Raw genomic sequence first — 27,215 nt, 5'->3', positions numbered from 1 at the left:
GGCTCTTTGCCTCATATTTTCTATATGCTGTGGCTCTTTACCTTGTTTCATGTTTAGTTTTTTTGTGTGTGTATTGAGGGTGTGTGTGTATTTTTGTGTGTGGGTGGAAACTTTCCTTGAAATCAATCATAGATAGATAGATAGATAGATAGATAGATACTTTATTCATCCCTGAAGGGAAATTCACATTTTCAGCAGCATCCCTGAGCTGAGAACAATACAATAATAAAGCAAAAAGAATACAATATACAAATACCCAGTGTGACGTGCAAATGCCCACTGTATCATGTGTTGTAAGGAGAGGAGTGTGTTATGGGAAATGTGTTTTAAATTGTGTGTGTCTGTGTCATGGCAGGTCAGTGCGTGGTGTGGCTCTTTGACTCTCACAGGTAAAAATTTCGGCTCTTTGTGTCAGACTAGTTAGTCACCCCTGGGATTGATCATCTGGTTTGCAGTCAAGTCATGTTTGTATAGTCCTTAATCACAAAGAGTCCCAAAGGGATGCACAGTCCCCTGATCTGAAACCTACAGGAGGTTAAGGATAAACTAAATAACCTCGGGATGAAGAAAGTCCAACCTTGAAAAGAGGCTGCACATGAGGTAATCTTGCCCCCCATTCAGAATGACCAAACTGCATTGGATTTTGAAAGGGTGTCAACAGACAATTCACAGAAATGAGCACAAAGTATAGAACATAAAAGAATGTTGAGACAATCTTGCCCCAAAATATTGACTGATGCAGCAGGTTCTAGGAAGTCCAAAGTGCCAGCATGATGGATCAAATTGCATGCATCATGCCACAGCCAGGCCCATCCTTCTCCCTCAAGGACAAGAAGATAAGCGTGTGAGGTTTGTTCAAGCCTAGATTTAGACACTTTTACTAAGGTTGCAGATTGATCTCAGCGGGCAGAGCGTTACAGCACTAAGGCCTGAATGGAGAAAGTCTTCTTGGGATCAATCACATCAACTTGTTCTTCCAGAGGAGGAAGATGACCCAAAAAAGAGTTTGTTGTCTGCTTCTTACATCAGTCTAAGTAGTAATAGTAAGTGTTGTTCCTATCGTTAATTGAAACAGCGGATAAAATGATCTGGTCTTAATTGTCTTGTTCTTTTTACAATAAGGCCGTCTGCAATTTTGACCTGTTAAGTTGAACTTGAGGCTGTAAAATGCTTAACCTATTGAATTACTGTATTTTCTGTCATCTAGATGGAATATATGTGCTTGTTTTCAAAAACAAATTGTGGCATTAAGATTACATGGTAGAAAGAGTGTTACAGTGGAAAACGAATTTAATTAATTAAAAAAATATATATTTCACCTCGTAAGGTCTAACGGCAACCGAGATGCAAGATTGTTAAATGAATGTACAGGCCTGCACTTCACAGGAAGAAATGATCCGGTTCGGGTAGTTCATGTCCAATTTATATTTCAAACGTACATTTAGTCGCAAAAAATATTTCCTAAAAGTAATTAATTAAGCTCCTCGAAAAGAAAACATAATTTGTTACTAACTGTTTAACGACAAAGTACTTAAAACAAATAGCAAATAAAAACTACAATCACGTCGCAGTAAAAGTGCGTCATAGGGTCAGCTGACTTCAACTGTTGTCGTTTCTGGTTTGATTTTTTTTGCGGTAGACTTTTCTGCCATACATTATCAAATGTTTGCCTTTCCCAACTCTACTTTTTCTTCTTTTTTTAGCAAGCAGTTTTTTTTAGCGTCATTTCCTAAAGTTGCCCACTGAGTCCCTATGCAGAGATGCAAAAGAAAACATTCGTTGCCTTTGCATTTATTGTGTCTATCGCAGACGTTGCTCCTGGTTATTTTTTCATTAACGTTGACCTTGGAAAAACAATTGCACCTTTGAAACACTTCTGGAGAAGTACTGGTTTCTGGTGAGTAAAAATTCGTCACAGTAAATCGTGATTCGTTAACAGTACGACACAAATCTGTTGTTAACACAGGTTAGCCCACTAGTACTTCGATGTGTTTTCTAAGTGTTTTTATCAATATTGCATGTTATATGACTAACTTAATAATACGATAAATTACTAAAAACATTTGGAAAGTTTGCAGTGGTGGAGAACTATCCTGCCGCTCTAAACCTAATAGTAGACTAATAATAATAATCCATCCATCCATTATCTGCACCGCTTATCCTCTGTAGGGTCGCGGGGGTGCTGGAGCTCATCCCAGCTATCATCGGGCAGTGGGCAGGGGACACCCTGAACTGGTTGCCAGCCAGTCACAGGGCACACAGAGACAAACAACTCGCTCGCTCATTCACACCTAGGCACAACTTGGACCGACAGATTAACCTGACATGCATGTTTTTGGAATGTGGGAGGGAACCGGATTGCCCAGAGGAAACCCACGCAAGCACGGGGAGAACATGCAAACTCCACACAGGAGGTTTGATCTCATGACCTCAGAACCGTGCCGCACACGCGCTAACCACTGCTCCGCCGTGCTGCCCAATAATTAAATATTAATGGAACTACGTAACCTTTTTTAAGTATCAATAACAATGTAGTTTTAGCACTCATTTTAATTTATTTTCTTCAACTTTTCCTTTCATTTTTTGCCCAGCCTTTCGCAAGGATAATTTCTGTGGGTGTCTTTAGTTGCAAGATGGCAGACAATTACGTTATCTCCCTCTAGTTAAGGCTATTTTAATAATATATAAACTTAAACTTATATATTAAACTTATATATTAAACTTATATATAACATATATGACTTATAAAGCAATACAAATTTCTCGACCCACAAGTATTTAAAAATAATACACGTTCATATAATAGTTCATGTATTTCAGCTTGTTTTTTAAAACAATATTGTTTTTCTTTTTTAATAAATAATGTTTTTTTTTAAACCACTAAGAGCCACAAAAATAAAACACACTGTCCCTTTTAAGTTTCCTTTTACGAGCTTAATTAGGGCCAGGCGACATGGCAAATACTAAAATGTTTAATACTCGGTAATAACTATTTTTATACATTTCAAACTTAACAAATTGGATTCAAAAGATTTGAAGACATTTTGAGTATTAAAAAGCATATTATTCAAATAAAAATAACTAACTTTTAAAGGACAGTGTTTATTATTTGACCACTAGGTGTCACTGTATTGTGTAGGACAACTGAAATGCACACCGAAGAATACAAGCTATAGAGACTCAAAGAGACCAAGCCGTTCCATTTTTATTCTAATTTTTTGCCCGGCCTTTAGCAAAGTTTTGGGGTACCTGTAGCAGCAAAAATGAGATTGGACATGGCACTCCAGGCTAGACATGTAATAAAGATTTCAAAGATAAAAAAAGATAAAAAGACTATCAGGATAAAGGGCGGAAAGAAATATTGAGAACGATGTGTCTAGAGAAGTTGTTATAATAGTAAATTTGATATATACTCTGTGCAGTCCTCCTCTCCCTCACAATGAGGCAGACCAATTTGACTTGAGTATTGACCAGCAACAGAACCTTGCCTACGTGGGTTCGGTCCCACACGGAGGAATCCAGCAGGTCCGAATTCACTGGATGATGGAGCTGGTCACAGCCCAGTAAGTCAGTAAGAGCGCAGCGACCTGATCACAATGACAGTTATTTTGTTTAAAATTTTGATGATCTGACTGTTTCTAATTGTTTCAGAGATGTTAGAGGACAACCTCAGTATAATTTTAAAAAATTGGATGAGCTCATCCATCTTCTGTGGATTAATGGACTGAGGCCAGGTATGGCACACACATACAAGAATGTCACACATTTGGTTTTCACACTTTTCGCTGACCAGTGCATCATTTAAAACTTTAATAATAATATATTGTATTTGAAGCACCTTTCTCAACAATTATTATGGTAATGGTCTGCATTTATATTGAGCTTTTCAAGTCACTGAAGACCTTTCATTGTGCTTTACACTTACCCATTCACACACACACACTCACATTCTGATAGTGGTGACAACCATGCAAGACGCCTACCTGCTTATCGGGGGTATTAAGGGTCCAGTGTCTTGCCCAAGGACACTTCGACGTTTAACCCAGAGGAGCTGGGAATCGAACCTGCGACCTCTAGTTCCCAAAATGAGCGTTCTACCTCCCCAGCTGCTGCCCCTAATATCATACTATTACTTTTTTTATTGTTATAAACAAATACTTTTCCGTATGCCAATGCCAACAGTGTGGTACTGATCAATGGTACCACTGAAGCATGGTTTCAAACTACTGTCAGTGCAGAACAAGGCTGCGTTCTCTTTTTAACTTTATTCAACATATTTCTGGAAAGGATCATGTCCAAAGCTCAGGAGCAGCATTAGGTAAAGTCAGTATTGGGGGATACTCACATTAACCTTCGTTTTGCTAATAGTATTGCCAGATTGGCGGGAAAAAAACAGATTCAGAGATCTGGTCAAATGCTTGGACAAAGCATCAACCCATTATGGGATGGAAATCATAACAGAAAAAAACAAAAGTAATGATCAACAATCCCTAAGGTATAACCACAAACATCACCATCAGCCATCGAGAGCTTGAACCTGTCACCAAATTTAAATATCTTGGATCTGTCATATCTTAGGGGGCAGAACCAGAAATCATGGCAAGGATAACTCAAACCACAGCTGCACTTGGCAGACTTAAACCCATCTGGAGGGACAAAATCATAGCAGGGAAATCAAATATCGGATCCATGCAGGCGCTGGTTACTTTCATCTTCCACTACGCTTGAGACACATGGACTCTCACAGAAAAACTGGAAAAGAAAATCCACGCCATGGACATGCAATGCTACATGAAACCTCTAGGCATCAGCTACTTAGCCCATGTGACAAACAAAACAGAGCGTTCTCATTGGTGCCCCGACAACCAAGGCCGTTATGTGATCTGTAAATAGTGATAAACTAATTTTCCTTGGTGTTTATATGTATTTTGGCTTTTTCATGCTTTGAAGCTTAGAAAATACATCATAGGATAGCATAATTTATGGAGTCACATTTAGGCCAATCTCACTTCATGTTGGCGTGTTAGCCTTTTTTTTCTAAATAGTAGTTGCATTGACAGGCTTTTGACATTATTCTGCTCATGTTGTTCGCCTTCCAAATGTTAACATAGTCAACTGCTCGCATAGTTTTCATTTAAAAGAGTAGCTAAATACATGACAAGATCTCAGTAGCCTACATGGTAAGGCGCCCGCTTTGAGACTGGGAGGTCGGTGGTTCGCGCCCCGGCCGAGTCATTCCTAAGACTTAAAAAGTGGTCGGCGGCGCCCTCTGTTGGCTGCATCGGCTCGCTACAACGGGTCAGGTGCAATCGACATTTCGTTCTGTGTACATTGTTACACAGAATGACAATACAAGGAAATTATTATTATTATTATTATTATTATCTAAACAAGAAACATATGATATTTATAAAAGTTATTCATTTTCACATCACATAAAAATTAGGTTAATCAAGTGGTAAATTATTAGAATATTTATTTTTGATTTTTTTAAATGGGTAAAAGTACTGTGCAACAAAACAAGGAACTTTACTCTTAAGGTTTTTTTCCTTTCATGGTTTTTTTATCATGTAATGATGGTGATGGGCTCCAGCACCCCCGCAATCTTACTAAGGATAAGCGGTGCAGATAATGGATGGATGTAATATTGGCATGTAAAATTGCCCAATTGATTACAGTTTGTACATTTCTTTTTTTATTATTTGACTGTTTCTTTTATTTTGCTTCCTCCTGACCTTGTACAGTTCCAACCTAAACAATTTTTTGAATGTTGTAGAAATACCCCTCTAATGTAAGACCTTGTTTTTTACTAAATAGATCCTGACTTTTAACATGAAACTAAATGTTCAGTGTTGCTAATTAATTAATTCATCAATGATAACCTAGAATATCCACTGTCAAACACAGAGATGTAAACATTATCTAAGTGATTATCTTTTTGCTTTCACACTTGCTAAGCATGTAAGCAATATGAAGAAACTGTAAATGGTTTGGCTTCAATTTATCTATGACAATGAAAGTAACAATATTAGATAAGGCTATCGATCATAAATCAAGGATGCCGAACCCTAGTGGTGAAAACACAGAATTACACTTTGTTGATCTACATCGGACGTGAGCAAGCAATGGCCAGTGGCCCCAAAGAGGCTCGTCATGTTTATTAATCCGGCCCTACACCCGAAAATGTTTTAAATAGAATGACAATGCATGCAATAGTAAATCAAATTTTAATGATACTAAAGGTTTTTTTCTGGTGCCACTCTTGTCTTCCGGGGCCCGTCCTTTTTCCTCATGTTTTGTCGAGGTATCAGATTTAAGACTCTTTTGGCATATATAAATTATCACATCAATCAGATCTGATCCACACGCATGATTGCAAACCCTGAATTTTGCTTGCGAAATTGCCATTTTTTAGGTTTTGAACTAATGGGCAGCGTCACAAACTATTTCACGGATTTTGAAGACAAAGCTCAAGTGTTCAAGTGGAGGGATCTGATTTCTCTCGTGGCCAAGAGGTACATCGGTGAGCGAGTGCAAACTAAGAAAGACACATTCCTGAAAGAAAGCGGCTCACGTTGTCAAGATGTTCACTGTCTTACAGAAAAGTATGGTCTGGAAAGTGTGTCTCAATGGAACTTTGAAACATGGAACGAGCCAAACAACCACGACTTTGATAACGTCAGCATGTCCATTCAAGGTCTGATCTTTTTTTTTTCACCAGTTTGAGTGGTTTACATAAAGTAATCAGTCAAACGTAATCACACAATGACATACAACTAATTCAAATACAGTTACTCTTTATTTGAGCTGTTTGTTCCAGGATTGTCTTCGTAGCTCAAATTGTTTGACAAGCAAATTTTTCCGATAAGAAATTATTCTTGCTCATTTTGGCTTTAATCAGAATCGTCTCGGTCCCTTGTAGCAGACGACAACGTCATCGTAGGTTGATATTATTGTCACGGTACTCTTCACAGTCAACCCTGCTGTGAGCAAATAGGCACCGCGTTGTGTTTGTAAGGATTTTTATCGCTTAACAAGGAGGATTTGCAAGTCAAGTCATGTTTATTTGTATAGCCCTTAACACAAGGAGTCTTAAATGGCTGCACAGACCACAGATTATTGCAAACTACAGACTATTATTACACCATCCCCTGATCTAAAACCTACACGAGGGCAAGGAAAAACTTAAAAACCTCAACATGAGGATAATGAAGAAACCTTGAGAAGGGACATGAGGTAATCCCTCTTCCAGGATGACCAGGCTGCATCGGATGTTACAATAACAAATAATACACGGATATTATCAACAATAAATATAGGTCATTCATAAACTAGAGAATAGAAGTGTGTTTTAAGCCTAGATCTATCCACTGAGGTTGCAGATCAAATCTCAGGGGGCAGAGCATTCAACACCAGGGCCCGAATGGAGAACACTCTCGAACCTACAGTCATTAATAAAGGGAGCAATTGGCGTAAACTGAAGATGATTTCAAGATGATTTCTCCTTCCAAGGGGAGACAGAAAATAATTGAGAAGCACTGCTTTAAATACCTGTAGTAATATGCATTCACAAACTGGACTAACTGATGTTGGTGGTAAGCAGTCACAAGCAGTGAGCAGTCTCTAGTAGCCCTGGTTCTACGCTTGACTTGGATTCTTCTCCTTATAGCAAGCAAGATTTTTGTTGCAAAGAGAACTCGCATACCGAAGTTCTCTTATTTACATGAGGTCGTTTTAAAGAGGTACCACTTTATTTATATATCTATAGTATCTATTATGCAACATATGCTGTTCTCTCTTGTCAGGGTTTCTAAATTATTATGACGCCTGCTCAGAGGGACTGCGGGCTGCCAGCAGGTCCCTAAAATTTGGAGGTCCGGGAGACTCGTGTCACTCGCCACCCCACTCGCCCTACTGCTGGGCCATGCTTCAGCATTGCTACAACGGCACCAACTACTTCAATGGCGAGGCCGGCGTCCGGATCAACTACATCGCCCTGCACAAGAAGGTCCCTGCATGTTACGAACATTTATGGGATCAAGTATAGATACTTCTCAATATTCTCGAAAAATTGCTGAATGTGAAAGTTCACGGTTCATGGATCCCGCCTGGGTTGTCAGGGCACCGTTTCTTGTGGTGTGTCTTGGGCAAGTACAGCCTGGCACACATCCCTCTCTGAGCCATTTTTTAGGTAGTGGTTTGCAGTACAGTTAGGAAACTTAAAATAAGTAGAAAGTAGAATAAACATTTCCCTGTAAAATGTAGTAGTAGTTGAAGAACAGTTTTGTCATTTCAAGTGCAATGTTTCTTCACATTTTACAATAAATTATAAGATAATACTTAAATTTGGTGCTAAAAGATCTCACATCAGATAATGTAGTGCATTTTAAATAATACTTATTTTTACAAAAAAAGTTCTAAAATCTTGACCAAAGAGTAAAAAAAAACAAGATGAGATGAACTGTTTATCGGACATTTTTTCTCTCACTGTATCTCTATTTAGGTCGTTTTTTTATATGTACCGTAAATTCCTGAGTACAGAGCACACCTGATCAAAATCCGCATGCTCAAATTTAAGAATGAAATGCAATTTTTTTCTTTGCACAAGTTGCACCAGATTTTGAAGGCTCCATTGGGTAAAATGTGTGCCCCATAAATCTAGATGACAGCGCCGGGGCAACCACACTGGGGAAAATAGGGCCAGATTGTAAAACAGGTGACGGACAAAATTGCATTTGTTTGTTATCGTTCAGGGATTGAATTAAACTCCAGTGACTTAACATTGACGATGATGATACGGAAAGAGAGTAGCATGCTGTTCAATCGTGTACAAATTTATGACTGCTATGAATAATGTTGGCAAAAAAAATATCTCCTCTAAAAGGTCGTCATAAATGTTTCCAGATGTCACAACGATGCTTTCTTAGCACGCATGCATTGTTAAAAAGAGCAGCTCGCTGTTTTCCTTAATGCTACAACAACAAAAAAGAACAAGCAACCCTGTATTTAAAGTTGCAGTGTTTAAATTGTAGCTACAAAAGTAGTGGGTTGTTCTTTGGAATTTATGGTAATTATTTTTACGTTCTTGGCTTTTACAGGGTGGAGGTTACTCTTTGCCAATCCTCCAACAGGAAATGCAGACCATAGGGGAGATCCAAGATCGTTTTCCATTATTCCGCGGCCTTCCCGTGTACAATGATGAGGCTGACCCGCTGATGGGCTGGTCCCGTCCTCAGGAATGGAGGGCGGATGTGACCTATGCCGCCATGGTTGTCAAGGTGAGGCGCAATTTGGGGGGTAGACATGAACGTTTTTGACTCAAAGAGCCATGGAAGCAAATTATTTAGATGTTTTTTTTCTGTGAGAACCACACCATATACTTTTAGACAAAATTAAACAAAGCCGTCAAACATGATCCCCAAACATAAGCTAATTCTTCAGTACATTTTATTTCAATAATGGTTCCAGAGCCCCCTGTCCCATATCAACACGTATCACATTTAAAATTTGTATTCACTATCCGCTGTGTCACATGGTCACAGTTCTAACCTTGGGAATCGAGGAGTCATTATTGGTTCTCCATTCTGTTTTATAAATGCAAATTATGCATACAATTTTTATTTTGAAGCAAGACTTAGTCTTTATTCGTGAATAAACCGCTCCAACGATAGCATTAGATTTTCGTTCTGGTAAAGTAAAAAATTGGCTAAAGAAAATAATCATGCAAAAAGAAACAAAATATTTGCTATGAATTTAAATAAAACTAATAGCTCTCTGAAACCTTTTACAGTAAATATATTAGAATTTCAACACAACTACCATGACTAATCTTTAACTTAAACCAAAAACTAACAGTGCAGGAAATAAAATTAGGCTTAGCAGCAACTTGTATAAAGGTACATAAAAACTTAAATAGTTCCCTGATTTTTTTACAGTAAATGAATTAAAATGTAAATACAAACAGCATTACTTAAATTAACTTTAAAAAAAAGTGCATCAAAATTCCAACGTAGCTGGCAAATTATGTCGGGGCAAGTTAGCTGAGCTGCCGCTCCTAATGTTATTGTTCCTGCTTCAGTGGATCTGCCCTTGGTCGCCTATCCAATCTGAAGGCACGAGGTGGGTAGCAAAGAAAGTGAAGGAGGGAAAGGAGGAGTAGGAGCAAAAGAGAGAGTCTTGGGCAGCTGCTTCTGAGACTTAATCGCCCCGTTGAAAGAAAAAAAAAAAACGATATCGATATCCGTCAAATTTCCAAATATCAGTGTTGAATATCAACCCACCCAATTATCAGTCGACCTTACCAACCCCCATTAAATCAACTGATAGGCAGGTCGATCGTAAGACCAGGTACCACTGCAATGAATTTTATTCCAGACCCATCCGTACTCATGAAAACCCTTTTGACTTCCTTAATACTTGTAACTCAAATTAGCTCTTCTGTGTATTTACATATAAGGCTCATGTTCCCGACCCCATGATGAGTTTGATCACAAAATTATGTGACGTAGTAAACCAAGGCCCCTCTGCGTTGTGTAAGCAAGAACATGCTGCTGATTGTGTCTATCAGGTGATCAGCCAGCATCAGGAAGCGCTTTCTGCAAACACGAGCATCAACTACAGCCTGTTGAGCAACGACAATGCCTTCCTCAGCTACTACCCGCACGCTTTCACCCAACGCACTCTGACTGCTCGCTTCCAGGTCAACAACACGCGACCGCCCCACGTGCAACTTGTCCGGAAACCCGTCCTCACTGTGATGGGCATTCTGGCTCTTCTAGGTACTGACTTGCTAGCCTTTAGTGATCTGTCGTTCACAAACAAATCAGCTCCATGAACCAAGTCACTTTTTATATTCTCTCTCTCTCTCTCGCTCCAGCTTTCTTCCTTTCAAAGGCGCATGTGATTGGTCAATATGTGTGGTATCGTTTCTGTGTCTTTGAATGGTCGTTTTATCAATTGATTTTTAGTACCATTGGGCTTCCATAGACCAAACATGCACAACCAGTTAGCGCGGGAACATTTTAAAACTGGAATGACAATACAGAGGACAAATAGAAAGAAAGAAAGTAAAACATAAATGAGTGACACCAGGAAAAGGAGCCAAATATTGACTCTTTTTACATATATTTATGGCTCCAAAACAGAATGTATTGTCGGCAAGACTAAAATTTTGTATAGATCCCTTCAGAACTGTACCCACCAAATCTTAAGATCCTTTTAGGAGTGAAAGAGCCTTTAACTAATAAGTTAAATTCAACAAAAAGCTTTCGCTAAGAATGAAAGCTTGAACATGAGGCTGTACTACAAGGAAAGGGATTGGCCGAGTTTTTAATTTAATCTTTGAAAGGGTAGCCAAGAAACTGATTTAATTATTACGTTAAAATTGGTTTGAAGCCTAAAATGAGTGAAATGAATTTAGAATTTTTCTTCTGGCTTGTGTCATCACTCCTGCCTCTGTCAGCTCGATCATGATGCGCGTGTGAGCACATGCATTTCTTAGACACCCTTGAATAATGGCTTCCGTTTTCATCTTTCTTCGGGTTGGGGTGGCATTTGGACTCTACTTTAAACAGGCCTTTTCTTAGTTTCATCATTTTCATGCTACACTTACTGGATTCTTGACTCACATTATTTAATGCATAATTCCTGTAATAATAAAATTGTTATTTTTAGATAGTCTATTTTTAATATTTATCTTTATTTTCAGTCAATTCAAAACTGATACTATACAATGTGTGTGGCATGCATGCACATTGTAACGGACTGAATCTCATTCCTCAAGTGGGTTGTTGTGGTTATGCCTCAGGTGATACTCAAGTCTGGGCACAAGTTCTGAACTCATCTGGAGCCCGTGTGGCCCCCAGCGGTAGCGTTGGTGTACTCGCGAGCTTCCACCAGCCCGAAATCCCAGGAGGGCCCAACAGCTGGCAGGCTGCCTCGCTGGTCTACTGCAGCGAGGACAACCACACGTCTTCCGACACTAACATGGTTACCGTGTCACTCAAAGGCCTAGTGGCACATGCAGGTGGATTGCTTGCGATTATTTTGTTTCTTTTAGATCTGTGTGTTGCGGCAACTCAAGGAATCAAATGTAGATTTTACACTTGGAAGACACAACCAAGAGACAGGTTTTCTAGGTTTGAACAAAGAGAAGTTTATTAACAATCAAAAACGGTGTGAGGAAATGGAGCGTGAGGTCCAATTAACTAAGGTTCTTCTCCAAAAGTGATGTAGGGTTTCTGTGGTTGCTGGAGCCTTTGCTCAGTGTTTGCAAGGGTCCCTTTGCTCCCCCTCCCAAGACGAGAACACTTTAGGCAGAGAGAAAGTAAACTGTTAGTAACTATGCAAGGAAGTCTTCAAGCGCTCTAAAGGGTTCTGCCTTGTCTTCAGCCCAGTCAAAAGGAGGTAACAGAAGAGTCCTTTACTCTTCTGCCCACCCAGTACATTCTGCCCTGAAGAGTGGGACCTTGGGTTGCCACAGTGTATGGTTTAGAAAAGTGCTAGGCATTATTTTCTGTACTACGTACCTGTTTGTTGTCTGACTACATTCTCGAGGCCCAGCCCAATAATACCATTGGTAATAATAACAAAACCAAATGATAATAATAAGCCCGAATCCACTGTGTAATCACTGGACCACTAGGGATCTCGATAACTTAGGAAAAGACATTGCATTTTATCTCATATTCACGGTTTTTTTAACTCATGGTACCACCACATTTTACAACATTGATTTGGCTGAACTCTTTCCCATAATGTCCTATTACAACTTAATAACGCCATTATAAATAATGTAGAGTACTCTGAAAGTCAGAAGCAAACCTGAGGTAGTTTTCCACGACGCTGTTGTCAGCTCTCCTCCGAGTTGTTAATGTCTCCTCTTGTTCGGATCATGTCACCATACGAAATAGCAACTGCCATGTTGTTGTTAAATACCATTACAAATACAATATTCACTAATACAATGAAAGAAAGGGAAAATGAGGGATGAGCCCCATATTTGACAGCACCTGACTCGTATCGTTTGCGAATGAAACGTCTCTCTTTAGTCGGCTCCCCACCAGTCAACAGTTGGCTCCCTCTGAGATGCCTTTTTTTCTCCTGTGATTGGTTAATATGCATTTTTTGAGGATTCTGTGTTGTTGTCTTTAAATTTGTTTTGTAGATTTATAAATATTTTAATTATATTTCTCATGTTTTTTGTGTTAATGTAATTATATAAAAATGTAAAGATTCTTCTTCTTTCTTCTTTTATGTATTTTTCCTTTTGTTATTGTATTTTTACTTTTGTTTGCTTTTTCCCATTTTAGTCCTTTTTTCTTCATCTTTTTGTTATGCAGATCTTGTTTATGTCACTTATTTGATGGACAATAATGTGAGCAACCCGTATCAAGAATGGCAGAAGATGGGAAGGCCCGTCTACCCTTCGGCAGAACAGTTCACAAAGATCAGAAATGTCCAGGTATGAACACAGCGCCATTTTCAATTGTGTACCTTTTACCACCAGATGATTGCTAATGTTGCGTCGAAGGAAGAAATCTTATTGACTAAATTGTTAAAAACTTTTTTTTTTCTTCTTTTCGGGGTACATAGTTCTAAACATAGACACAGTTGACAATATAAACATAGATTATTATCTATTTAGTTATTTACTGATGTATTGATACTACATTGTGGGGGATTACAGCAAAAAAAATCTTTTTTGCTCTGAATATGAAGTACTAATACGCAGAGCTAGAAGAAAAATGTGAAATACACAAAATATAATCTAAATCTATCCAATCTATTTAAATATATCTAAATCTAAAGTAATTTAATCCGGATTTATGTGTGTGCGTGTGAGTCTGTGTCTGTGTATTCGTATGTGTTTGTATGCATTTGTGTGTGACTTATAGGCTCCAAAATGACTGAACTGATTTTCATGGAAAAATGTATACAGTAGTATTTAAGCTTCTAGGATTGTCTTTTTCTAGATTTTGTGTCAAGGCACCCCCAATAAATACCAACAAATAAATAAACTTCTACTTTTGTGTACAAGCGGCTCTGGAGCTGCATTCGGCCATGCAGCTCTTTGGCACTCTCTAGTGGCTCCCTGGCGCTTTTTAAACCTAAGTCGAATGCCCGGCAACACTGGTCCATTATGCTTGTTCTAAAATAAAACATTAAACAATGCTCAATAAATGATGTTAAACTTTAACTGATCCAAACTTTTGGATAAACTCTCTAGAACTAAAATAAAATTTATATTTACACTGTTAGTTTACATCTGTTTTATGTATTCTATACTTTTAGATAAACATGTATAAAAACAAAATGCGCGAAAAAAAAATTGCAGTCATAATATTTAAGCTTCAAATTAAAATAGTGAAATAGTTTTAATGTAAAATCATATAATGGTAAATGAAGTACTTACTATGAATATTTTTTCTCGCAGCATTATATAGTTATTATATTTTTTTGCTTTAATTCTGAGTGTTTCAAAACAAATTTGATTCAATTCATCTCTAATCAAATATAAAATCAAAAACAACATGAGCTGTACATGCCCCCATATTAATTATTAATTTATATATAAATGCAAATAAGAAAAAATGGACGGATCTTCATTATCTTATTTCTCATGTATTGCAAGGTTGTCAAATTTGTCCATAGTCTTCCAACCTCTGTTATTTTTCTTTGTCAGGAACCCCTAGTTGAGGGTCCGCTACCGGTGCCAGCAGGCGACACTCTTATTTTGAAGGCAAGACTGCAGGTTCCGTCTGTGTTGCTGATACATGTGTGCGCCCGACCCAAAAGTGCTCCCAATGAGGTCAGTAGTTTGGATTTTTCTGATCGATTACGAGTATTTATACACAGGGTTACTGCGGATCCTTTAAAAGTCTCAAAAGGCATTAAATTCAGGCCTTTATTGGCATTCAAATGGCTTAAATCCAATTTTCGGAAGTCTTTGTTTGTTTGAACTAAAAAGATTCAGTAACATTTAGCAATTGTCTTTTTTAATAATGTTCTGAATAACTTTTGTTGCTACATCACGTGACCACAATAACAGAACTATCAAAATGGTGATGTGGTTTCAGTCGTGCCTTTCAGAACACACGCATGTCTTAGGTTTACCTCCCATATCCATAGCAACTTTGGACAGAGACCCGCAGGTTCGAGAGCGTTCTCCATTCAGGCCCCGGTGCTGTAGAATGCTCTTCCCCCTGAGATTTGATCTGCAACCTCAGTGGAAATGTTTAAATCTAAGCTTAAAACACACTTCTATTCTACAGCATATGAATAACATATATTCTATGTTGACAATATCTGTTTATTATTTGTTATTGCCACATCCATTGCAGCCTGGTCATCCTGGAAGGGGGATTACCTCATGTGTGGTCCCTTCTCAAGGTTTCTTCATTTTCCTCATGTTGAGGTTTTTGAGTTTTTACTTGCCCTCATGTAGGTTTTAGATCAGGGGATGGTGTAATAATAGTCTGTGGTTTGCAATAATCTATGGTCTGTGCAGCCCTTTGAGACCCTTTGTGATTAAGGGCTATACAAATAAATGAGTTTACTTTGGACCATGGAGAAGTGTCCATTTATGAGAAGTGGCTGTCCGACAAACATTTTTTTCTCCATGGCTAAAACTTGTGCCAGATAATGTGTACAATCTATTGTGTGCAAGTATTTTATTTTTTTTGCTTCAATTGTGGGTTTTTTGGAGTCGACTCGGTCTTTAATTTGTTTTTATAAGGAATTAAAGCGCCTTAAAAGTCTTGAATTTAACTTGCCTTCCACTGTATGAGCCCTGATCAAGGTTTTTTTGGGAGTTTTTGTATTAAGTCACCAAAAGAAGATAAAACATAGTTAGCTTGAATTATGTCACAGCAACAATAAACTCAGTAATACAGTGCCTTGCAAAAGTATTTCTCCCTCCCCAAAACTTTTTGACATATTGCCATATTTCAGCTTGCATATTTAAGCCTTATGAATAAAAATCTCAAAATATTTTCTAGGAATCAACAAATAAATTGTGAAAAGAAACCAAATGTATTCAACATTTTGTATTGTGCTATTGAGCAGACTCCAACAGATTTTCTCCCAGAATTGCTCTGCATTTGGCTCCATCCATCTTTCCGTCAACTCTAGCAATCACTGCAGTCACTGAAGAAAAGCAACTCCAGAGCATAATGCTGCCACCCCCATGTTTGAGAGTGAGGATGGTGTTTTAGGGGGATGTACGTTTTTTTCTGCTGTAGACTGAGAAGGAAATTCTCATGTCTATAGACAATGTCATCAACAAAGTTGCAGAGACCGGTGCTTTGCTTAGGAGGATTTTGATGTGTTAAGTAGGCTACTCAAAATGTGTATAGTGGAGCTACTTCATAAGACTTATAAGAGTCTAGTGCAGGGGTCGGCAACCTATGGCACGCGTGCCAGCAGCACACGGCAAAGTAATAATGATTTTTTTAAATGTGCATTTTCACCGGAAATTTAGACATTTTCATTGCACGCTTTCATTGTTTAGCGGCTTTACGGTGAGCGTGTGTCTGCGCGGTGTCTCGCAGAGGAGGAAAGATCTGTTTTAACCCTCCCACAGAAACACGCGCGATAAATGAACGAATCACGACAGCCAAATCATGACTGCTCCTCGAGCGGAAAAATCTCGTTCTTTCCAGCCAGCGTGGACAGACGAATGGGGCTTTGTGCAAAAAATGACTGTGCTGTTTGTGCATTATGCCTCGAGATTGTTGTACCTCGCACGTCTAGTGTTAAACATCATTACGAGACGAAATATGAACATGTATTGAAGGACGAGTCTGAAAAGGCTGATACATTAAAAAAATCCTCCCCCCCTCGCGTGAACACGCATTCTGCTGCGCTCCGACACAAGCGATCGCATTCTAAATAATAAGTTCATTAAAACAATAAAGCGAGCTAACTAAAACAATTAAGCAATCGTAGTCTATAAAACGCGTTTATTAAAACAATAAAGCGGGATCGTATTCTACAAAATGCGTTTGTTAACGCAGAATAAAAAGTCACCAACACCGGAGATGAATTAATGTGCACTATGATATCCACGATCACAACTAATTGTACACAAATAGCCTTTATTTGATGTACTATAATAGCCATATTTGGTGTTTTTTTTATGTGAATGAAACCCTGGTTGCATTGGATCCCGCGGTGTAAACAAATCGTTTTTTTGTTTCATTTAAAATCGGACTTCCCTGCCTATAATGCAAGACACACTTTAAACCTATTATGTTTTTTTGGGTTTGGGATCCAACTACAGAGGAATACCTCCACTTTGTGATGTGTTACTGAATAGGTGTTCGACAAATCTTGTTCGTTTTATTACTACTTTTATTATTATTAATAATAGTAATATTATGAGAAACGTTCTGAAGCTCTTCAAAATCACTGTGCTGACATATTTATGTCACAGAAGGTTACCCTAGAAGTCACAAGTCTATAGCTCAAACAGGGTCCACATTAGCAGGGGAGTCAGATTTTGGCAGGTAAAATGTGGAGTTAAAGAGCCTCATGGCATGAAGAAGAAATGATCTCCTCAGTCTGTCCGTGGAACAAGACTGTGACAGCAGTCTGTCGCTGAAGCTGCTTTTCCGTTTGGAGATGATGCTGTGTAGTGGATGTGATGAATTTTCCATGATTGACCGCAGCTTTTACAGTGCCCGTCTCTCAGCTACTGTTGTCAGGCTGTCCAGCTCTGTGCCCACAACAGAGCTCGCTTTCCTCACCAGTTTATTAAGACGAGAGGTATCCTTCTTCTTGGCGCTGCCTCCCCAACACGCCGCAAAGAAGAGGGCGCTTGCCACAACTGTCTCATAGAATATTTTCAGGAGCTTTTTGCTGATTTTGAAGGACGTCATGGATGTCTACAGGACTTTCCACATGTAGCTCACATTCACATTTTAGTTTGTTGATGAACAAGAATAGTGGAAGATAAAATTGGTCAGTTATACGATTTCAATGTATATCCATGTTGTATATTTGGAACTGGTGTAAAATTACAGCTCTGTTGGATATAAAAAAAATTATCGTGTGAGTCATTAATCCTGGTGACACTGATTTAAAAGGAAATTTGAAAGTTGCACTCCACACCGAACAGGTTGATGACCCCTGGTCTAGTGTAAAGCCGAACAACCTGATGGGAAGGCAGATGCAATATTGATTTCAAATTACTGATACTGTACATAGGTAAATATGTTTAAATCTATATCAGAATCTTCATATAATTTTGGTAAAGTGTTTACTGTTAATTTATCATCATACTCCTACATTTCTTCCCAATAAAAATCCCTCATTAGTGCTCTCTGCAGTTCCATTTGTTCAAAATCCTCCATAGCTAAGGGGGGCGCACTCATGCCCTTGGGGGGCGCAATATTTTCTCTCGGCTCTGTATGTAAGTAAAGTAAGTCAGTAAGGTTTCAGATCAGTGAATGTGGTAATGGTGACCTGTGCAGCCCTTTGATACTCTGAGATTAAATGTGATTTAATTTAACTTGAATTATGTCTCGAGTTCTGAAAATCATTTTCTTCTTGACCTCTGTTTGCCATTCAAGGTCAACGGTCTGCGCTTCATCCGGATCACCAAAGGCAAAGTCCTCATTATCTGGTCTGACAGCTGCATTGGTTCCAAGTGGGTGCAGAAACTCCTTAAGACTATTTCTTTGCATCAAGTGTTGCGTGTCGGTCTATTAAAACCTGTTTTCGTGTTTTACAGATGCATTTACACTTTTGAAGTGGAATACTCTGAAAGTCGGAAGCACTTCAGCAGGATTAACAACCGCAACCTCATTTTTACAGCTTTTGTTTATTCACCTGGTAAGCTGTTTTTGTTATTTTGGGGGCTATGTTGTTATTTTACACCACTGGCTTTAGATCTATACATTGGTTGAGCGAAGCCGAGGTCCCTTCAAGGAGCATGGTAAATTTTCAGTGAAAAAAATATACGAATCAATTACATTTATTTAAGTGTAATCATTATTAAAATTGTTTTTTTTTTCATTTTATTTAGTTTTTTTTTTTTTTTTTTCGAATAAACCAAAGGGGGGACAGAAAGAAATAAAAACTAGACATTCATTCTTAGAAATATAAGTAGTATAATTTGGCTCATTTTAAAGGGGACAGTGTGGATTATTTAGTGGTTAAAAAACATAAATATTAATTCTAAAAAACAGTATTGATTTAGCTAATAGGTAAAAATACATCAATTATCATATAAAGGTGCATTTTTTAAATTTTCATAGGTCAAGGAATTTAATTTTTACTAAATATCATGAGCCTCGCCTGTAGGCAGTTGACAAAATTGTTCACCATCTTGCTGCTATGGGGATCCTTAAAATTCAAAAACCTCAAAGGGCAAAAAATAAGAGTACAAATTGTGTCCTTGGGTCACTTTGAGCGTCTGTCATTTTTATTCTTCTTTGTGCTTTTTAGCGTTTCTTTCCGTTGCATGACACAATACAGCCGCATCTATAGGTCCTTTCTAAGGTGGGGTAATTAGTTTTCGGTGTCCTTAAAAAGTTGAAAGTTGAATATTTTCTCTATTGAGGATGTGTTAACAATACTTAATCATTGTTTTCAGCGAAGAAAACCTAAGCCTGCAATCATACCCTAAGCCAGGAGATGGCAGCAGAGTACGCTTGTTTTACGTTTATTTCTAAGACACGCCTAAATAAACTCTTCTATTATTCATCTTTTTGGGGGTTTGTTTCGCCCCAAAAAGGCCTGATGAAGGTAAAATTAAAAGCAGATAGGCAGAATGCAAAATAAAGAATAATTCAGTTGGGCATTGTTAACACATCCTTAAAAGAGAAAATATTCAACTTAAAACTTTTTAAGGACACCTCAAACTACGCACCTGACCTTTAATGTAAGCACATTTGTTCATAGTACCAATCTTTTATTACTTTTTATGTTCAAGTTTTAATAAAAATATTACTTAAAATTTATTTTACAGATGGTTGACAATAATTTATTTTAATGCTTTTTTTAAAGAAAAAAACATCTTATTTTACGTAAAATTATAATTACAAGATTTCAAGAGACACTGTAATATTTGACCACCAAATGTCAAAGTATTGTGTAGTGCTACCGAAAACAAATGCTACTAGAGACTTAGAGTGACTGAACCACACCATTTTTATTTTTTATTTTTTTTTGCTAAGCCTTTTGCAAGAATTTTGGGGGCACCCTTAGCAGCAAGATCTCCCCTTGGATTGCCTCATCTTATGCTAAATAAATGCCAGTTTCCCGACTTGTGATTAAAAATTGCATGTTTATGTGATACGGTTCACATTTTTTGGCTTATTGTTAGATTCAATATTGTTCTTTTTATATGAAAAAAAATGATTATTTCGCCACAAGGAGGCACTAAATAATATATTGTGTATTAGTCCCATTAACCTGACCTCTTACTAACTAGTACTTTTTTTTTTTTTTTTCAAAATAGCTTAAGGATGACGACCTTTGAAATGTACCTACAAAGTTTGATTTTATATTTTTTCTGTAAAAGTTTTTTTTTTTTTTTTGGGGGGGGGATTCCACCTGGTGATCGGCAACAAGTGGCTCTGGGGCCGCATGCGGATCTTTGATGCTCTCTCGTGACTCTATGGCGCTTATTGAAAAATGTTTGATAATGGAAAATGATATGGTTTCTGGAAAACAAACATTACACACATTTTCTTAACATTTATACAGTGTATATGAATACACATTATGTGTTGCCTGCCTCATTAAGTTTATATAAAGCTTTTTTTTTTTTTTTTTTTGGGTTTAATATGGCTCTTTAAAAATTTGGGGTTGGCAACCCCTGACCTAAAACAAAAAGTACTGCTGTGATCACTAAAAGGTTTAGAATCCAGAACTTGAGATTTTGTAGACGAACCGCTTATTGGAATAGTTTCATATTTAGAACAACAGATTGAAGGATGCAAACCTTTTAACAATACTGTTTTTTTTCAGCGAACCAACAGGTGAGTGGCTGGTACCAAGTACGAGCAGTGGACTACTGGGGCAGGCCGGGGATGTACTCGCTTCCCGAGCAGTATTCAGACACGCTTTAGATATGAAAAATATGTAACGTTTTTTAGTATTTTGATTTTAATAAAGTCGTTTGAAAACACAATGGAAGTGACAGTCATTTTTATAAAATATATTTCAGAATGATGAAGCAGTCCAGAAAAAAAAGTTGAGACAAGATGTGACATTTTTGACAATCAAACGGAATGGATTTTTTTTACTTGGCAATTTCTGTCAAAATAATATACATATCAGTATATATATTTTTTGGGGGGGTCAACTTTCATGAATTTTTGACTTAATTCCTGGCACGATGACTCATGTTCCTCGCAACATCTTTAGCAAGCACCTGAGGAGAAAGAACACAGTTCATGAATTGGCTTCCAAATATTCTTCTAAAGTGCTAGGCGGCGCAGGAGCGATCACATACCGGACTGCAACACGGGCTGGAACTGCCCCGCCATGCAGACTTCCTCCTGCTTTTGGCGCACGATTCTCTGGATAGGAGGAGGCAGACCTCGGGGGTTGCGGGAGAAGACCAGGGCGTAGCCGTCCTCGCAGCTGCCGTCCTCCTTCAAGCTGCGGCACGCGTACGTGATGGCGTAGTTGTCATAGTCGGTGTCGATGACCCAGTAGTTGTCACCTGTGAGAAGCGCACAATACACGTTCACATCAAAAGTGTGTGTGTTGCTACTACTGGGTTTCATATTTGCTTACCCTAATTTTGCAGTTCTAAAATTAAACATTTACTGTTTTGTATGTCTCTAATTGTCGTTTTCTGCGCTCACATTTGGTTCATGATAACAATTTATTTGAAAAAATCCAACATTGTTTAAATAAGCAAAGATACAAGAACTGTTAGAAATGTGCATTCGTTAAAACACTCGTTGAGAAATTTGTATATACTTTACATAACATGAGCCTCGCCAAAAGGGGATGACATAATTATCCGCCATTTAGCTTCTACGGGTACCCAAAGAACAAACCTCGCGCAAGGCTGGGCTAAACAATGAGAAGAAAGTAATGGGGTTCGATCACTTTAAGTTTTCATAGTTTGTATTCTCCCTTGTGCTTTTTAGCACTCATTTTCGGATTCCTTACACAATACAGTGGTCAAATAATGGGACACACCGTCCCTTTAAAGCAGTGGTTCTCAAGCGGGGGGCACAAGGCTTTGTCAAGAGGGTGACACATACCTAGGGGAACATTTTATTTTACTGTTCTAGAATAAATTGCAATGTCTAGACTAGGGGGAAGTGGCACTCTCATTAGCAGAGTGTTTTTGTTTGCATTTAGCTTTAGTGCGTGCGTGCGTGTGTTGAAGACTATACTATACAAAGAAGTGTATCAACTTTATCATTTTTTTTTAGCAGTGCTAACAACAAGAGCGCTCCATGTCCTTAAGTCCAACAAAACAACCACAGTAGCACAGGGTGATTTGTCAAAATGGCTGATAGCCAGATATTGATTAACAATGAAAAACAACCCAGAAATTCATCAGTGGTTTTGCAATCCCTCAGAGTAAGAATAAAAAGCTTACTTCAAATGTTATTTCCACACTATTGCCAGAATTCTTTGTCTCAACCACAATGGTGTCCAGAATATTCTGGCATTAAAAAAAACTTCTCGAAAGTAGTTCATCTCCAGCCCCTGATTCTAACAACATTCTCATCACCCAAAATTCAAAAAACATGTGAGGGACAAGAGGAAACTGCTGTCATTCAACCGTAGTGTGTGTAAAAATAATAAAAGCAATTTTCCTGAAGAAAATTTGTATGGACCTCAAAATTATGTGTTATTCAATATGACTGCTAAAAAGAGGAAAATACCTAATACTCATATCCTACCCTTAAGGTGTCTGCGGTTCTCATAGATGTTGGAAAAAAGTTTTTTGTTTTTTTTAAAAACGCACATTAATGTGAAATCTGAGAAACACAATGTCTTACAAAAACACGTTACATTCGAAAATAAATTTATGAAAGCTGCCTTATTTACTTCTGCTAAAAATATTAAATATCATATAGGTGTTAAGAAATTGATGACAAATGTTTGAATGTAATTTTATCTGTATCGCTTCACGCTAATAATTAAGGCATAACATTGAAGAAATCGCCAAAAACAACCATAAAGTAATATTTCCATTCATTTGTTTTATCTGAAAATAATCCAGAAACCTATGTAAATAAGGGGTCCGTTGTAAGTTAGGGAAACATCAATGGGGAATGTGTTCAGATGTTCTCTGTCAGATGAGTTCAGTTCAGAAAATTTATTGTCATTGTCAAAGAACAATGAAACTTAGTTTAGAGCGTCCAGTCGTCCATTCACAGTTAAAACCAATGCAAAGGTCCATAAATATTCAAAATTTAATGTATTTCACTTTACGTAGGGACAGAGTGAGTCCCCTGTCTTGCTAATCTTCATCGCCCTCGATGTGAGTCTCATGTTTTTACTATACTGTATATAAAATGATTGAAAAATCACATTTTAAAAACAATTTTTTAAAAGACTTTGGACATTTTTTCTCTTTAAATGTTTTTGATTTTTAATGACCAGAAGCCTAAGTCCCCTGTTCTTTAGCACAGAATGTCATTGCCCTCTTTGGCCTGTTAACATGTATGTGTGTATGTATGTATGTGTGAGTGTGTTTGGTGGTACCTCCACTTGACAGATAGCTGGCCAGTCCCTGGTAGTTCATGAACATCTTCCCAGGACTTTCAGGGTTAGGCACAGAATACTGAGCGGCCATGTCGGCGCACACCACCCAGAACCTGTACGTCGTACAGGAAGTTTAAAAGAGAAAAATAACGCCCGCTGAGCAACGGTTTCAAGGCGCTCACCCGAAGAGGGTGACCCTGCCCCTGGAGGAGGCCACCATAGCGCCATCGTCGCCAACCGTGTACTCAGCGGAGATGTTGTCCTGGAGGAACAAACCCTCGGGATCCTTCTTCTGCAGAGCGTACCACTTGCCTGCATACTGAAGGCAAACAAGAACAATATTTTATTCCTGAAGTCTAAATGATTAAAATTTGATCATTTAGTAAACTGCTATTTAAGGTCAACAAAAACACAGTGCCAGAAAACATCCTGAAATTATTCACTCGGAAAGGGGGAAGTTGTAACTTAAGGGGCTGTAGTAAATTCAAAATCCCAAAGGTGAGAACAACCAGGAAAAGTATGTGTGTGTCTGTGTGTGGAGTCAAACTTTGGAACAATTTATGAGACGAGATCAAACAATGTCCAACTATTCACGTGCTCAAATATAAATACAAAAAAACATTACTGTTAGAATACAAAAATGAAGAAAATGGCGTATGAGTGATACTAGAGATTGGAAATACTGCGTTTACAACTATAGTTAACTTTGTTGTTATTGTTACTATTATTATATCATAAATTTTATCATTGCTACTCTTGTTATTATCATTGGTGTCACAATGATATTTAGTGACTAGTATATTATGACGTTAATAGATGGGTACTACAATGATTAGTGTATAAAAAATGTGACTATGGTTATTATTATGATTATTGATATTTGACCTTTGTAATATTTTGTTGGTGATAGGAAGGAGTGGAGAGGTGTTGTGAAAGGATAGTGGGATTGTGGACGCGTTCTTAAGGATGGGCTGGGCACCCATATGATGCGGCAGGGGTAAACCAGTGGAAGCTGTCGGGCCCTGCTGTTGAACAAAAGAGTGTGTTGAATCACCTTGACCCGAGTGACATGGCCGCTTTCTGGTGTCCCGTTTCATCTGGAGGGACGAAAGCATGACCAACTTAGGTGCCGAGATATCTAACTTGTTTGGGTGTTTGGGCAATTGGGTTGGCCAAGGTCCCTAAAATTTTGTGTGTGTTTTTTGCAATTTTGTTTTTCTTTGTTATTGTATTTGTTTGTCTTGCTGTTGGTCACCCCTCTTGAGGGATATGACCAAGGTAGATAGATAGAATATGTATATCCGTGAGACTGTGTTGTATTAGGCACAAGAGGAGCTATCTGTAAAATGTATTTAATAGGGAAGATGAAGGGGAAGGGAAAATAAGCGTCTGCTTTTTACTAACCCTTTTCGAACATGTTATTTTAACATTATTTTTGTTGTTAAGTCATTGTTTTTGTCCTGTTTTTATTTCATAATGTTTGAAATAAAGTTTTCATTCATTCATTCATTCAGTCATTTTGTTTATGTCTACTAGATACAGTCATACCTCTATATACGAGCACCTATAGACACAAGAATTACAAAATGTAAAAGATTTATTTGGAACAAAAATCTTGCTTGACATACAACAGAAAATCCAAGTTACGGGCATTCCCAGGGGCTACCACTAAGGAGAGATCTCTTCAAACGAGACCGCTCACCATTCGAGAATGGTCACCGCGAGCATCAGCTTGTCCCAGTTAGCGCATATGCTTCCTGCCGTCAGAGACCCAATCCTGCGCATTGTACCTGTATTACGGTATTCAAAATGCATTGCTAAGAGAGATGTTGAAAGGTTCGATCCCCAACTGGTTTCCTCGGAAAAATCCGTGGGGTTGGAGTTGAGGGGGCACAATAATGAAAACTAAAAATATGTGTGTAAGTTACACTTGAACATGATTAGATCATCCCTGAATTCATTTTGATCGTCTGCACATGCAGAGCAAAGTAATTTGACAGTAAATATTTGGTACAACATTTAAAAATGATAGATAAGGTTCAAACAATCAAATAATTAAATCAATATTCTAAATATATATACAAAACTCAAATTCCTTTCCCGGGACAAATAGCATACCTGTCAACCTGTACGGTTTTGTCATACAAAGTACGTTTATTATGCATTTTAAGACGTGTACGACGTACGAGAAAATCTGTACGGAAAAACGCAAATTTGTCAATTATGGGCACCATGCGGTATACGCCAGATATCACGAAACAGCAAATCAATCAAGTCAAACGAGTTCGCCGCGGAGGCCTCTATCTCGGTATCGTTTTTTTTCGTAGCAAACGAAGCGAGCGGTTTGATGTAGTGAAAGTAAGTCCGTCTCTTTTTAGAGAACCGGCTTTTTCGGCTCAACTCATTAAAGAGAACTGGCTCTCAAACGGCTCACTTGCTTTGATGCATTATATAACGAATTATTATGTTGCATAAAGAAGTTAAGAAAAAAAGGAAGTATAAAAGGAGAAAATGAAAAAAGACAGGTTTGTGGTTATCCCTTTAATCAGTATATTACCAACAATAATTTACTGCAGAGAATGAATTCATAATTTAAATAAGAAAATGTATCATTCTACTTAATTATATTTGCATGTATTTTTTCCATCTACAGCGAACGTCCTGTTAGAAGCAAACCACTATCCAAAAATGGTCTGGTGAGGGAAGGGCTACCCCAGGCTGTACTTGGCCAAGACACACCACAGGAAGTTGAGCCCTCACGACCCAAGTGGCTAAGGGATCTGTGAACCATGAATTTTGATTTTAAATGTACAGTACGTGTTTACTTATCATCAGTCTCCTGTGTTCTGTCACTGTTCCGTACCACACATACACCTATGTTACAACGACTTCCTCCATATTAAGTGCCCATAATAAACTCGGATTTCATTTCGTTAATATTGTCTTATTTATTTTATTACTGTATTTTTGTGTTTAATTACTATTTCAATGTGTTTTTGATGTGTTCTTTAGCTACTTAGGGTTAACTTGGGTGCTTTTGGAAGATTGGGAACGGATCAATTAGTTTTTAATGATTTCATTTTGTGAAAATCTGTTCATTACACAAACGAGAACACGATCCCGGAAAAAAATGAAGCTCGCATGTAAAGGTACCACTGTATTCGATTTCCTGATGCTGACTTACCCTTTTGGGATCAAAGTCCTGTTTGACGGTGAAGCTGTCCACGACACAACTGGCCACGGTCTGTTCCGCGCTGGCCAGAAGCAGCATAAGCACAGTGAACATCTGAAAGTCCATCCTAGCCAACAACAGAAAAAAATGTTCACTTCATGTTCAATCTTTGAAGGTGGTTTCTCAAGAGGCATTACTTTACCTTGTCAAGGAAGCGGCAACCTGAAACATGAAGGTCCAGTTCCGATTTGTGACTCACGGGCATGGCATCTTTTTATACACGACGCTCGTCGTTTATTTTAATGTCTGGACGCTAAATGGAGAGTGTAAATCTCGCCTTAATCCATTTAACCAA

The 27,215-nt window shown here is 38.1% G+C and overlaps 2 protein-coding genes across 5 annotated transcripts; one reads left to right on the top strand and one right to left on the bottom strand.

Annotated features, from left to right (window-relative positions):
* Nucleotides 1–882: 882 nt before the first annotated feature.
* Nucleotides 883–21,139, top strand: idua (alpha-L-iduronidase). 4 transcript variants are annotated; one of them, XM_088335555.1, is made up of 14 exons: nucleotides 883–1,043; nucleotides 3,423–3,563; nucleotides 3,652–3,734; nucleotides 6,416–6,523; nucleotides 6,602–6,697; nucleotides 7,806–8,008; nucleotides 9,099–9,278; nucleotides 10,568–10,778; nucleotides 11,807–12,025; nucleotides 13,341–13,462; nucleotides 14,684–14,809; nucleotides 18,573–18,649; nucleotides 18,734–18,834; nucleotides 20,977–21,139. In XM_088335555.1, exons 2-14 carry the CDS (start codon nucleotides 3,541–3,543, stop codon nucleotides 21,075–21,077), a joined length of 1,650 nt encoding a protein of 549 aa, XP_088191681.1. In that variant the 5' UTR covers nucleotides 883–1,043; nucleotides 3,423–3,540; the 3' UTR covers nucleotides 21,078–21,139. The 4 variants fall into 4 exon arrangements, with proteins under 4 accessions (XP_088191681.1, XP_088191680.1, XP_088191683.1 ...); XM_088335554.1 differs by lacking the exon at nucleotides 883–1,043 and adding an exon at nucleotides 1,599–1,897; XM_088335557.1 differs by lacking the exon at nucleotides 883–1,043 and having other exon boundaries at nucleotides 3,428–3,567.
* Nucleotides 21,092–27,215, bottom strand: LOC148365125 (purpurin-like). Its single transcript, XM_088335558.1, has 6 exons — nucleotides 27,063–27,215; nucleotides 26,873–26,987; nucleotides 23,871–24,007; nucleotides 23,689–23,801; nucleotides 21,464–21,676; nucleotides 21,092–21,382 (listed from the first exon to the last, which is right to left on the bottom strand). Exons 1-6 carry the CDS (start codon nucleotides 27,089–27,091, stop codon nucleotides 21,372–21,374), a joined length of 618 nt encoding a protein of 205 aa, XP_088191684.1. The 5' UTR covers nucleotides 27,092–27,215; the 3' UTR covers nucleotides 21,092–21,371.

This window comes from Urocampus carinirostris, chromosome 5 (genome assembly GCF_059441175.1).
Source record: "Urocampus carinirostris isolate Australia breed hairy pipefish chromosome 5, RoL_Ucar_1.0, whole genome shotgun sequence".
NCBI classification, from domain to species: domain Eukaryota; kingdom Metazoa; phylum Chordata; class Actinopteri; order Syngnathiformes; family Syngnathidae; genus Urocampus; species Urocampus carinirostris.
The sequence above is the reverse complement of the archived record's forward strand: the minus strand, read 5'-3'. Positions and strand labels throughout refer to the sequence as shown.

What these genes read in the sequence shown, in the direction of transcription:
- LOC148365125 (XM_088335558.1), bottom strand. Translation starts at nt 27,091, where the DNA reads ATGTTTCAGGTTGCCGCTTCCTTGACAAG. An exon ending in AGGACTTTGATCCCAAAAGG is followed by an intron (nt 24,008 to 26,872) that starts GTAAGTCAGCAT and finishes GTTTGCCTTCAG; the next exon opens with TATGCAGGCAAGTGGTACGC. An exon ending in CAGCTATCTGTCAAGTGGAG is followed by an intron (nt 21,677 to 23,688) that starts GTACCACCAAAC and finishes CGCTTCTCACAG; the next exon opens with GTGACAACTACTGGGTCATC.
- idua (XM_088335554.1), top strand. Translation starts at nt 1,761, where the DNA reads ATGCAAAAGAAAACATTCGTTGCCTTTGCATTTATTGTGTCTATCGCA. An exon ending in TGGAGAAGTACTGGTTTCTG is followed by an intron (nt 1,898 to 3,422) that starts GTGAGTAAAAAT and finishes TACTCTGTGCAG; the next exon opens with TCCTCCTCTCCCTCACAATG. An exon ending in CGTGGCCAAGAGGTACATCG is followed by an intron (nt 6,524 to 6,601) that starts GTGAGCGAGTGC and finishes ACTGTCTTACAG; the next exon opens with AAAAGTATGGTCTGGAAAGT.